Source organism: Balaenoptera acutorostrata, chromosome 6, assembly GCF_949987535.1.
Source record: "Balaenoptera acutorostrata chromosome 6, mBalAcu1.1, whole genome shotgun sequence".
NCBI lineage: Eukaryota > Metazoa > Chordata > Mammalia > Artiodactyla > Balaenopteridae > Balaenoptera > Balaenoptera acutorostrata.
The window spans coordinates 67,915,254-67,927,613 of record NC_080069.1 but is presented as its reverse complement, the minus strand read 5'-3'; the positions used below and the strand labels follow the sequence as shown (position 1 = coordinate 67,927,613).

Here is a 12,360-nt window from a genome sequence, read left to right as displayed (position 1 = left end):
GGGGGCTGCTTTTCATTGTGGTGCGCGGGCGTCTCATTGCGGTGGCTTCTCTTGTTGCGGAGCATGAGCTTGAGGCACGTGGGCTCAGTAGTTGTGGCTTGCGGGCTCAGTAGTTGTGGCTCGTGGGCTGTAGAGCGCAGGCTCAGTAGCTGTGGCGCAGGGGCTTAGTTGCTCCGTGGCATGTGGGATCTTCCTGGACTAGGGATCGAACCCGTGTCCCCTGCATTGGCAGGCAGATTCTTAACCACTGCGCCATCAGGGTAGTCTGGTTGATAACATTTTTTAGATTTATACTTTAGATTTAACTTTTTTTTTCCAGAGTGAGAGATTTGACACCCTGACTTTTTGTCTACAAAGTTGGTAGTCCAGTTGCGAAAGTGAAAAGTGACAGTGTCCTTAAATGTAAAACTTGTACTGTTTTTGTGGAGAAAGGTTATGATGAAGCATTATTATACGAGCAATGGCTAAATTCTTCGGCAGCAGTGTTCTGGACATAGCCTGTTCTGGGCCTGAGGTTATGCATAATACAGAGCTTCACAAGTAGCCTGGGGGGTGCAGATAGCTATCTGTGCCCAAAGGTGAAGAAAGAGTATAAGAAGCACTGCCCTTCCTCCTCCTGCTCCTTTCTCAGTTGGTAGATGGTAGTAATAGCAACATATTTCAGGATAAGTAGTGCAAATACAGATTTTAGCTGGACAATTTTTGCTGGTATAGGGCCCAGGCTGGGGTCGGGGAAATGGTAATATGAAATATATATATATAAATATATATATATAAAGTCCTAAGTATGGTGTGCTTACGATTCCTATGTAAGAAAATCTGATGTGTTAAGATTTAAAATTATAGTTAAAAAATAAGATTTTTGTCATAGACCTGAACTTACAGATTTTTAAAGTTCTGTCTGAACATTTTAACTGAAGTAAATGAACACATGCACAAAATATTCACAAAGGTAATATTTAGAGTTTTGTAAATGTATTCCTTCTTTAACTTTAGAGAAGAAAATTTCGTCAAAATTTTTTGGGGTGAACAACTGCCTTGTTTTTCACAACACAGGAAAATATTTAACTCTAAACATAATATTGATTTTGATTGTAGATATATTTCTAAACAGGAGCCTGAATAAATCTATGTTTTATATTTTGGAATACTCACATTTATTTCTGATGAAGAATAGTTAGTATTTATAACACTCTCAAATACTGCCCTCTCCCCTTTCAATATGTGATCAAGACAATGTAGTATGTTTATCCATATCCATTTGGTGCGATTGTCCGTATGCTTTTTAAAATACTGAGTATGTGTCTCATTTTAAGCTAACATACCTTGGAGAAAATAAAATGTATAATATTGCCATATTGCTGATGAAAATTAAATTAATTTTAGACTTGACTGCTCCCCCCACCTCTTTTTTGAATTAATAGAGTCGTTTATCAGCTGTATAACATTGGCCAAGTCACTCCTTCCCCGACTTCAGGTTTTCTCATCTGATGAAGCTTGACTTAAACCTTTCACAAAAGCCAGTTGCAGGTGCAGTGTAGATAAAATGTGAAAGACAAAACCTTAAAACTCTTAGAAAACAAAATAGAATGTATTCATGCCCTGGAGTAGGAAAATATATATATTTTAAACAGAAGATCAAGGCAAAAAATGAAGAAATTGGATTATATTAAAGTTAAGAACTTATGTTTATCAAAATATACAGTTTAGAAGGTTGAAGGGAAAGTTACAGGGTAAGAGAAGATATTTGATATATGTACACACACATACATATAGATATTTGCAAATACACACGCACACACACACACACACATTCTTCTAAGAATAACCAGCCTATATACAGAATCTCTATACATTAATAAGAAAAAGACTGACAGTGCAATAGTAAAATGAGCACGAGGCTTGAATAAGCACTTTACGAAAGAGGATATCTGTAGGATCAGTGAATATATGAAGAGATTTCTTTAGTTATCAGAAAGTGCAAATAAAATCCACACCTGAGTACCATTACACACCTTCCAGAAAGACTAAAATTTAAACGATCAACAATGCAAAGTGATGATGAAGATGTGGAGCGACAGGAACTTTCACACATTGCTGGCAGGAGTACGAAATGGTACAACCACTTTGGCAAAAGTTTGGTAATAACGATTAAATTTGATCTGTACGTATCCTATGTCCCAGTAGTTTCACTGTTAGGAGGGTATGTGCATGTGTGTATTTTAGAGAACCGTGTGCCCACATGCAGCAGAAGATGCATACAGCAATATTAATAGTGTTGTTTGCAGTTGCCAATAATTAGAAAAAAACAAGTGACCACCAAGTAGTCACCCTTACAAATAAATATGTATACGAAGGCATACTAAGTAGGAATGAAAGTCAATGAACTTCAGTTACCTTGGTCATCATATTTGAATCTCACAAAAATATTGAGTAAAATATAAAAGATAAAGAATGTATGTATATATGGATGCTTATGTTTCTGTACATTTAAAAAACTGTTGTTAGGGTTTACACACAGACATAAAACTATAAAGCCCAGCAAGGAGATTAATAGCGTAAGTGCCATGATAGTGACCACCTTTTGAGTAAGAGAGGGATGTATTTGGAAGAGGGTACCAGGACCTCTGGGGTGCCAGCAGCATCTTACTTCTCACACCTGAGCAGTGGGTACTCTGGTGTTTGCTTTATAATAACTCACAAAGCTACGTATTTGTGATTATACATTTTCTGTATGTGTGCTATCTATATTTTACAATTAAGTTTTTAAAAGAAGTTTGTCTCTAAAAATTAGGATAACTTCTAAAGGTGGATAAATTCCAGCTATAAACCATGACTCAATTCATAACTTTGTTCCTTCTAATTTTTGATCATATGTATATGTATTTTTGGTTTTACTGTTGATGATCTTTTCATTGTTAGTAATTAAGTGTTGAAATATTATGGGAAAGCAGTGGTGTGCTGAGCTACTTCATACAGGCACATGAGAATTGAGAGTGCACATCTTTTCCAACCCCATGTTCAGTGAAATCACATTGGTAAGCTCAAATTGGCCATGGCGGGAGTAGTTACACCATGGAAATAGGCAAAAACCACAAATCAGGGTTCCCCCACCTCCCCAGAAAGTTGTTGGTTAAACATTTACTTGCACACCACTCTGATTTGCCATATTGTGTGAGAGGTGTTTAAAGAAATGATATCAACTAAACCAATACTTATTTTTCTCATGGTACTATAAACAGCACTTGAACTCTAGCAAGTTATTTTACTTTTGTGTGTCTCTCAATTTTACCTTTAAAATAGAGAGGTTAACAGTAGCCACTAAAAAATAAGTTAATACAAGTACAGTATTTTGTATAGTGAGTACTCAGTAAATTTTGCTGTTTTAAAAAAGTCATGTCAGTAAGGTGACTATTTGGGAGAATGCAAGCATTTCCTTTAATGTGAATCTTCACAGTTCTTTTACACATTTGTCGTATAAATGCTGAGAAATTCTTCACTTGTATTCTGTTGGAATAGGAAAGCTAAATAACTACCTGGAATGTTTTCCAAATAATCTTTTATTATTTTACTTTTAGGTGATTCCTCCTAAGGAGTGGAAGCCAAGGCAGTGCTATGATGACATTGACAATTTGCTTATTCCAGCGCCAATTCAGCAGATGGTCACAGGGCAGTCAGGACTGTTCACTCAATACAACATCCAGAAAAAAGCCATGACAGTGAAGGAGTTCAGGCAGCTGGCCAACAGTGGCAAGTGAGTAGATTCAGTTTACTATTTTTATTTCTTTCGAAGATATAGGTGAACATGGTAAGAAACCAAGTAGATGGGAGCTTGTGGTGAAAAGCAGGAGTCTTCTGCACAATCTCTTTCAGTCCTCATTTAACTGTTACTGTTTTCTGTTTTTCAGGTGGTTGCCTGCCTACTTACTTTAGTTTACTGCTAGGGAAATTGTTCCTCATTTTATCATCTTATTCATAATATTTGTAAATTTTTTTTTCCTACCTTTTAGTTGCCATGAGATTTTGATTCTATACTTGATTCATCTTTGTTAGGCAAATTATCTTCTGTGTGTGACAATGTTTAAGTCTTTTTTTTTTAAAAAGCATTCCTCTTTTTTAATAATTAATTAATTAATTAGTTAATTAATTTTGGCTGCGTTGGGTCTTCGTCGCTGTGTACGGGCTTTCCCTAGTTGGCATCGAGCGGGGGGCTACTCTTCATTGTGGTGGGCGGGCTTCTCATTGCAGTGGTTTCTCTTGTTGCAGAGCATGGGCTCCAACAACTTTCCGGGGAGGTGGGGGAACCTTGACTTGTGGTTCTTGCCTATTTCCATGGTGTAACTACTCCCGCACAGGCACATGGGCTTCAGTAGTTGTGGCACGTGGGCTCAGTAGTTGTGGTGCACGGGCTTAGTTGCTCCGCGGCATGTGGGATCTTCCCGGACCAGGGCTCGAACCCGTGTCCCCTGCATTGGTAGGCGGATTCTTAACCACTGCGCCACCAGGGAAGTCCCAACAATGTTTAAGTCTTAAATGATAAGTTATATATATTAGAAGATGAGTAATTTAAAAAGAAAATCCTTGAATGACTTGAAGGGCCACCATTATTGTGTTAGTCACCTGCTGCTATCTAATGAATCACCCCAAACCTTAGTATCTTAAATCAATAAACATTTAACATCTCAGTTTCTGAAGGTCAGGAATCTGGGAGTGGCTCAGCCAGGTGGCTGTGGCTCAGGGCCTCTCCTGAGGTTGCATTCAAGTTGGCTGGGGCTGCTGTCACCTGAAGGCTTGACTGTGACTAGAAGATTTTCTCCCAAGATTGCTCCCCTTACGTGGCAGTTGGCTGGAGTCCTGAGTCCTTTGCCACATGAACTGCTCCTCATGTTGTGGCAGCTGGCTTCTTCCAACGCGAGTGATCCAGGAGTTACCAAGATGAAGACACAATGTCTTTTCATGACCTGTTTCTTGACTGTCATTTCTGCCATATTCTATTTGTTATAAGCCAAATGCAGCCCATACTTAAGGGGAGGAGAATTAAGCTGTAAGTCTTGAAGGGAGGTGTATCAAAGAATTTGTGGCTATATTTTAGAAACTATCACAGTTATGATTATTATTAAATTGCCCTCCCATTTTTTTTAAAGTTTCTGATATGGTGGTTAAGGCCTTAGATCAAAATATTAATCTGGAAAAAAAAATACCCCCCCAAAACCAACCAACCAATCATCCAACCAAAAAACATCAGTGTCTAAATTCTCTGGATGGGTATTCATGAGATTAAGTCCTCCGGATAAATTTAGTTGATATCTTTAAAAAAAAAAATTTATATTTGACATAGTAAGCACTAGATGGTACTTGAAGAATCTTTTTCCTGTGTGAAGTTCCTATTATGGAGCATTCTGGCTAATCCAAAGCAATTAGACATTTTATAATTAATTCAAGTCCCTCTTGAATTTTTTTTTTTTAACATCTTTATTGGAGTATAATTGCTTTAACAATGGTGTGTTAGTTTCTGCTTTATAACAATTGAATTGTTTTTCATAGGCATTAGTAAAGCCTCATTGTTTCAGATTTCATTGATTGAGAATGTGAAACTTTTATCATGGACTAGGCTTGTTTGCTTTCATACTCTTTAAGAACTCCTTAATAAATTCAATGCTAAAACAAGATTGCAGAAGCAATTTTATCCAACTTTTTTTTTTCCTAACCCAGCGTTAGAAAGATATTTTCTTTTCTTTTAACTTAATTAATTAATTAATTAATTTTTGGCTGCGTTGGGTCTTCATTGCTGGACATGGGCTTTCTCTAGTTGTGGCAACAGGGGGCTACTCTTTGTTGCGGTGTGGGCTTCTCATTGCGGTGGCTTCTTTGTTGTGGAGCATGGGCTCTAGGTGTGCGGGCTTCAGTAGTTGTGGCATGTGGGCTCAGTAGTTGTGACTCGTGAGTTCTAGAGAGTAGGCTCAGTAGTTGTGGCACATGGGCTTAGTTGTCCATGGCATGTGGGATCTTCCTGGACCAGGACTCGAACCCATTTCCCTGGCATTGGCAGGTGGATTCTTAACCACGGCTCCACCAGGGAAGTCCCTATCCAACTTTTTATAAGTATAAACTGTTTACCATATTCTGTTCTCCATCTTCTAGTGACTATTTCCAGAGTCATTCTTAAAGTATTAAATAGCTTACAAAACCCCCCTCCAGGCTACGTGGGTCCCTGGGGGCATAGGAGGAAGGCTGGGGAGATCAGGAGAGGCAGGTGGGAGGGGCCCTCCAGAAGAAGCTGGAGAGGAGCGGAGGGCGATTGCCCTGCCCACTCAGGCATGGGGAGCCTGCTGAGCTCCCAGGCTGGTCCCCTGCTCTCCCAGGTGCCCCCCCCACCCTACCGGCCATATTGGCCCTGGGGGCATAGGAGGGAGGCCAGGGAGATCAGGAGAGGCAGGTGGGAAGGACCCTCCCAGATCCCAGACCGGAGGTGCAGGAGAGGAGAGGAGGGCATTTGTCCCACCCACTTGAGCCCAGGAAGCCTGCTGGGCTCCCAGGTGAGGTCCCCTGCCCTCTGAGACCAGGGATCGGGGGGGCATGCCTGGGCCCCTTCTGTTCCTTGAGCCTAAGCCCCACCGCCCACAGCCCCCAGGGCCTTGTCCAGACCTGTGGGTCCTGAGCATTAGCCCCACCCACTGCCCAGACCTCACCCTTGCTTAAGCCCCGCTCTCCACAGCCAAGGCCACCCCCCCACTTTTTTTTTTTTCCTTTCCTTCCTCCTCTTTTTTACTATTGTGGTACTGATGTACCTTCTGGTTGTTGACTCATCTATATTTTTATTTTTACATTGTTTCTAACATATCTGTTAGTTTCCTAGTCTAATTTTATTTTTTACTTTGTTATTTTCTCTCTTTTTTTTTTGCCAGCCCATGCGGCTTGCAGGATCTTGATTTGCAAGCCTGGGGTCGGGGGGAAGCTCCTGCGGTGGGAGCTCTGAGTCCAAACCACTGGACTAACAGAGAACCTCAGACCCCAGGGCATATTCATCGAAATGAGGTCTCACAGAGTTCCTCATCTCAGCAACCAAGACCCAGCTCTACCCAATAGCCTACAAACTCCAGCGTTGGAAGGCTCAGGCCAAACAACCAGTAAAACAGGAACACAATCCCACTCATTTAAAAAAAAAAAAATGAGATGCAAAAAAATATGTCACAGATGAAGGAGCAAGGTAAAAACTTACAAGACCCAGTAAATGAAGAGGAAATAGGCAGTCTACCTGAAAAAGAATTCAGAGTAATGATAGTAAAGATGATCCAGAATCTCGGAAATAGAATGGAAGCACGGATTGAGAAAATACAAGAAATGTTTAACAAAGATCTAGAAGAACTAAAGAACAAACAAACAGGTGAACAACACAGTAACTGAAATGAAAAATACACTAGAAGGAATCAATAACAGAGTAATGGAAGCAGAAGAACGAATAAGTGAGCTGGAAGACAAAATGGTGGAAATAACTGCTGAGGAGCAGAATAAAGAAAAAAGAATGAAAAGAATTGAAGACAATCTCAGAGACCTCTGGGAGAACACTAAATGCACCAACATTTGGATTATAGGAGTCCCAGAAGAAGAAGAGAAAAAGAAAGGGTCTGAGAAAATATTTAAAGAGATTATAGTCGAAGACTTCCCTAACATGGGAAAAGAAATAGTCACCCAAGTCCAGGAAGCACAGAGAGTCCCATACAGTATAAACCCTAGGAAAACCACACCAAGACACATATTAATCAAACTAACAAAAATTAAATTCAAAGAAAAAATATTAAAAGCAACAAGGGAAAAACAAAAAATAACATACAAAGGAATCCCCATAAGGTTATCAGCTGATTTTTCAGTGGAAACTCTGCAGGCCAAAAGGGAGTGGCAGGATATACTTAAAGTGATGAAAGAGAAAAACCTACAACCGAGATTACTCTATCCAGCAAGGATCTCATTCAGATTCGAAGGAGAAATCAAAAGCTTTCTTTTTTTTTTTTTAAAGAGAATTATTTTATTTTTTTAAAAATTTATTTATTTATTTTTGGCTGCCTTCCTTCTTCATTGCAGTGGCTTCTCTTGTTATGGAGCATGGGCTCCAGTAGTTGTGGCACGTGGGCTCAGTAGTTGTGGCTTGCAGGCTCTAAAGCACAGGCTCTGTAGTTGTGGCACACTGGCTTAGTTTCTCCGTGGCACGTGGGATCTTCCTGGACCAGGGATCGAACCTGTGTCCCCTGCATTGGCAGGCAGATTCTTAACCACTGTGCCACCAGGGAGGTCCCTCAAAAGCTTTTCAGAGAAACAAAAGCTAAGAGAATTCAGCACCACCAAACCAGCTTTACAACAAATGCTAAAGAAACTTCTCTAAGCAGGAAACACAAGAGAAGAAAAAGACCCGCAAAAACAAACCCAAAACAATTAAGAAAATGATAATAGGAAAATACATATCAATAATAACCTTGAATGTAAATGGATTAAATGCCCCAACCAAAAGACACAGACTGGCTGAATGGATACAAGAACAAGACCGTATATATGCTGTCTACAAGAGACACACTTCAGACCTAGGGACACATACAGACTAAAAGTGAAGGGATGGAAAAAGGTATTCCATGCAAATGTAAATCAAAAGAAAGCTGGAGTAGCAATACTCGTTTCAGATAAAATAGACTTTAAAATAAAGACTGTTACAAGAGCTAAGGAGGGACACTACATAATGATCAAAGGATCAATCCAAGAAGAAGATATAACAATTATAAATATTTATGCACCCAACATAGCACCCCAATACATAAGGCAAATTCTAACAACCATGAAAGGAGAAATTGACAGTAACACAATAATGGTAGGGGACTTTAACACCCCACTTACACCAATGGATAGATCATCCAAACAGAAAATAAACAAGGAAACACAAGCTTTAAATGACACAATAGACCAGATAGATCTAATTGATATTTATAGAACATTCCACCCAAAAGTGGCAGAATACACTTTCTTCTCCAGTGCACATGGAACATTCTCCAGGATAGATCACATCTTGGGTCACATATCAAGCCTCCGAAAACTGAAGAAATTTGAAGTCGTGCATCTTTTCTGACCACAACGCTATGAGATTGGAAATTAATTACAGGAAAAAAAACGTGAAAAACACAAATACATGGAGGCTAAACAGTGCGCTACTAAATAACCAAGAGATCACTGAAGAAATCAAAGAAGAAATAAAAAAATACATAGAAACAAATGACAACGAAAACATGATGACCTAAAACCTATGGGATGCAGCACAAGCAGTTCTAAGAGGGAATTTTATAGCAATTCAATCTCACCTCAAGAAACAAGAAAAATCTCAAACAATCTAACCCTACCCTTAAAACAACTAGAGAAAGAAGAACAAAGAAAACTCAAAGTCAGTAGAAGGAAAGAAATCATAAATATCAGAGCAGAAGTAAATGAAATAGAAATGAAGAAAACAATAGCAAAGATCAATAAAACTAAAAGCTGGTTCTTTGAGAAGATAAACAAAATTGATAAACCCTTAGCCAGACTCATCAAGAAAAAAAGGGAGAGGACGCAAATCAACAAAATTAGAAATGAAAAAGGAGAAATCACAACTGACAATGCAGAAATACAAAGGATTATAAGAGACTACTACAAACAACTATATGCCAATAAAATGGACAACCACGAAGAAATTGACAAATTCTTGGAAAGGTACAATTTTTCAAGACTGAACCAGGAAGAATTAGAAAATATAAACAGTCCTATCACAAGTAATGAAATGGAAACCGTAATTAAAAATCTTCCAACAAACCAAAGTCCAGGACCAGATGGCTTCACAGGCGAATTCTATCAGACATTTAGAGAAGAGCTAACAGTGATCCTTCTCAAACTCTTCCAAAAAATTGCAGAGGGAGAAACACTCCCAAACTCATTCTACGAAGCCACCATCACCCTGATACCAAAACCAGAAAAAGATATCACAAAAAAAGAAAATTATAGACTAATATCACTGATGAACATAGATGCAAAAATCCTCAACAAAATACTAGCAAACAGAATCCAACAGCACATTAAAAGGATCATATACCATGATCAAGTGGGATATATCCCAGGGATGCAAGGATTCTTCAATATACGCAAGTCAATCAATGTGATACACCACATTAACAAATTAAGGAGTAAAAACCATATGATCATCTCAATAGATGCAGAAAAAGCTCTTGACAAAATTTAACACCCATTTATGATAAAAACTCTCCAGAAAACGGGCATAGAGGGAACCTACCTCAACATAATAAAGGCCATATATGACAAATCCACAGCAAGCATCATACTCAATGGTGAAAAACTGAAAGCAATTCCACTAGGATCAGGAACAAGACAAGGATGTCCACTCTCGCCACTGTTATTCAACATAGTTTTGGAAGTCCTAGCCACAGCAGTCAGAGAAGAAAAAGAAATAAAAGGGGTACAAATTGGAAAAGAAGAAGTAAAACTGTCACTATTTGCTGATGACATGATACTATACATAGAAAATCCTAAAGATGCCACCAGGAAACTACTAGAACTGATCAATGAATTTGGTAAGGTGCAGGATACAAAATTAATGCATAGAAATCTCTGGTATTCCTATACACCAACAACGAAAAATCAGAAAGAGAAATTGAGGAGACACTCCCATTTACCATTGCAACAAAAGGAATAAAATACCTAGGAATAAACCTGCCTAGGGAGGTGAAAGACTTGTACTCAGAAAACTATAAAACGCTGGTGAAAGAAATCAAAGATGACATAAACAGATGGAGAAATATACCATGTTCTTGGATTGGAAGAATCAATATTGTGAAAATGACTATGCTACCCAAAGCCATCTACAGATCCAGTGCAATCCCTATCAAACTACCAATGGCATTCTTCACAGAATTAGAACCAAAAATCTTACAGTTCCTATGGAAACACAAAAGACCCCGAATAGCCAAAGTAATCTTGAGAAAGAAAAACGGAGTTGGAGGAATCAGGCTCCCTGACTTCAAACTGTACCACAAAGTTACAGTAAGCAAGACAGTATGGTACTGGCACAAAAACAGAAATATAGATCAATGGTACAGGATAGAATGCCCAGAGATAAACTCATACACATATGGGCATCTAATTTATGACAAAGGAGGCAAGAACGTACAATGGAGAAAAGGCAGCCTCTTCAGTAAGTGGTGCTGGGCAAACTGGACAGCTACATGTAAAAGAATGAAATTAGAACACTACCTAACGCCATACGCAAAAATAAACTCCAAATGGATTAAAGATGTAAATGTAAGACCAGACACTATAAAACTTTAAGAGGAAAACATAGGAAAGACACTCTTTGACATAAACCACAGCAAGATCTTTTTTGACCCACCTCCTAGAGTAACAGAAATAAAACCAAAAATAAACAAATGGGACTTAATTAAACTTAAAAGCTTTTACACAGCAAAGGAAACCATAAACAAAAGAAAAGGCAACCCTCAGAATGGGAGAAAATATTTGCAAATGAAACAACAAAGGATTAATCTCCAAAATATACAAACAGCTCATGGAGCGCAATATCAAAAAAACAAACAATCCAGTTAAAAAATGGGCCGAAGACCTAAATAGGCATTTCACCAAGGAAGACATACAGATGGCCGAGAGGCACATGAAAAGATGCTCAGCATCACTAATTATTAGAGAAATGCAAATCAAAACTACAGAGAGGTATCACCTCATGCCGGTCAGAATGGCCATTATCAAAAAAGCTAGAAACCATAAATGCTGGAGAGGGTGTGGTGAAAAGGGAACCCTCCTACACTGTTGGTGAGAATGTAAATTGATACAACCACTATGGAAAACAGTATGGAGATTCCTTAAGAAACTAAAACTAGAACTACCATATGACCCAGCAATCGCACTACTGGGCATATAACCTGAGAAAACCATAGTTCAAAAAGAGACATGCACCACAATGTTCATTGCAGCACTATTTACAATAGCCAGGACATGGAACCAACCTAAGTGTCCATCGACAGATGAATGGATAAAGAAGACGTGGCACATATATACAATGGAATAGTACTCAACCATAAAAAGAAACAAAATTGAGTTATTTGTAGTGAGGTGGATGGACCTAGAGACTGTCATACAGAGTGAAGTAAGTCAGAAAGAGAAAAACAAATACCGTATGCTAACGCACATTATGGAATCTAAAAAAAAAAAAAATGGTACTGATGAACCTAGTTGCTGGGCAGGAATAAAGAGGTAGACATAGAGAATGGCCTTGATGACATGGGGTGGGAGGGCGAAGCTGGGGCGAAGTGAGAGTTGCATCGACAT

The 12,360-nt window shown here is 38.8% G+C and overlaps 1 protein-coding gene across 10 annotated transcripts in view; it reads left to right on the top strand.

Moving 5' to 3' along the window:
• The window catches only part of KDM4C (lysine demethylase 4C), a 409,893-nt gene that overhangs the window by 36,970 nt on the left and 360,563 nt on the right, over nt 1-12,360 (top strand). For all 10 annotated transcript variants that reach the window (XM_057548130.1, XM_007189029.3, XM_007189030.3 and 7 more), the window contains one exon: nt 3,579-3,754. In XM_057548130.1, the coding sequence (XP_057404113.1) occupies nt 3,579-3,754 (176 nt within the window). The remainder of the gene's footprint in view (nt 1-3,578; nt 3,755-12,360) is intronic.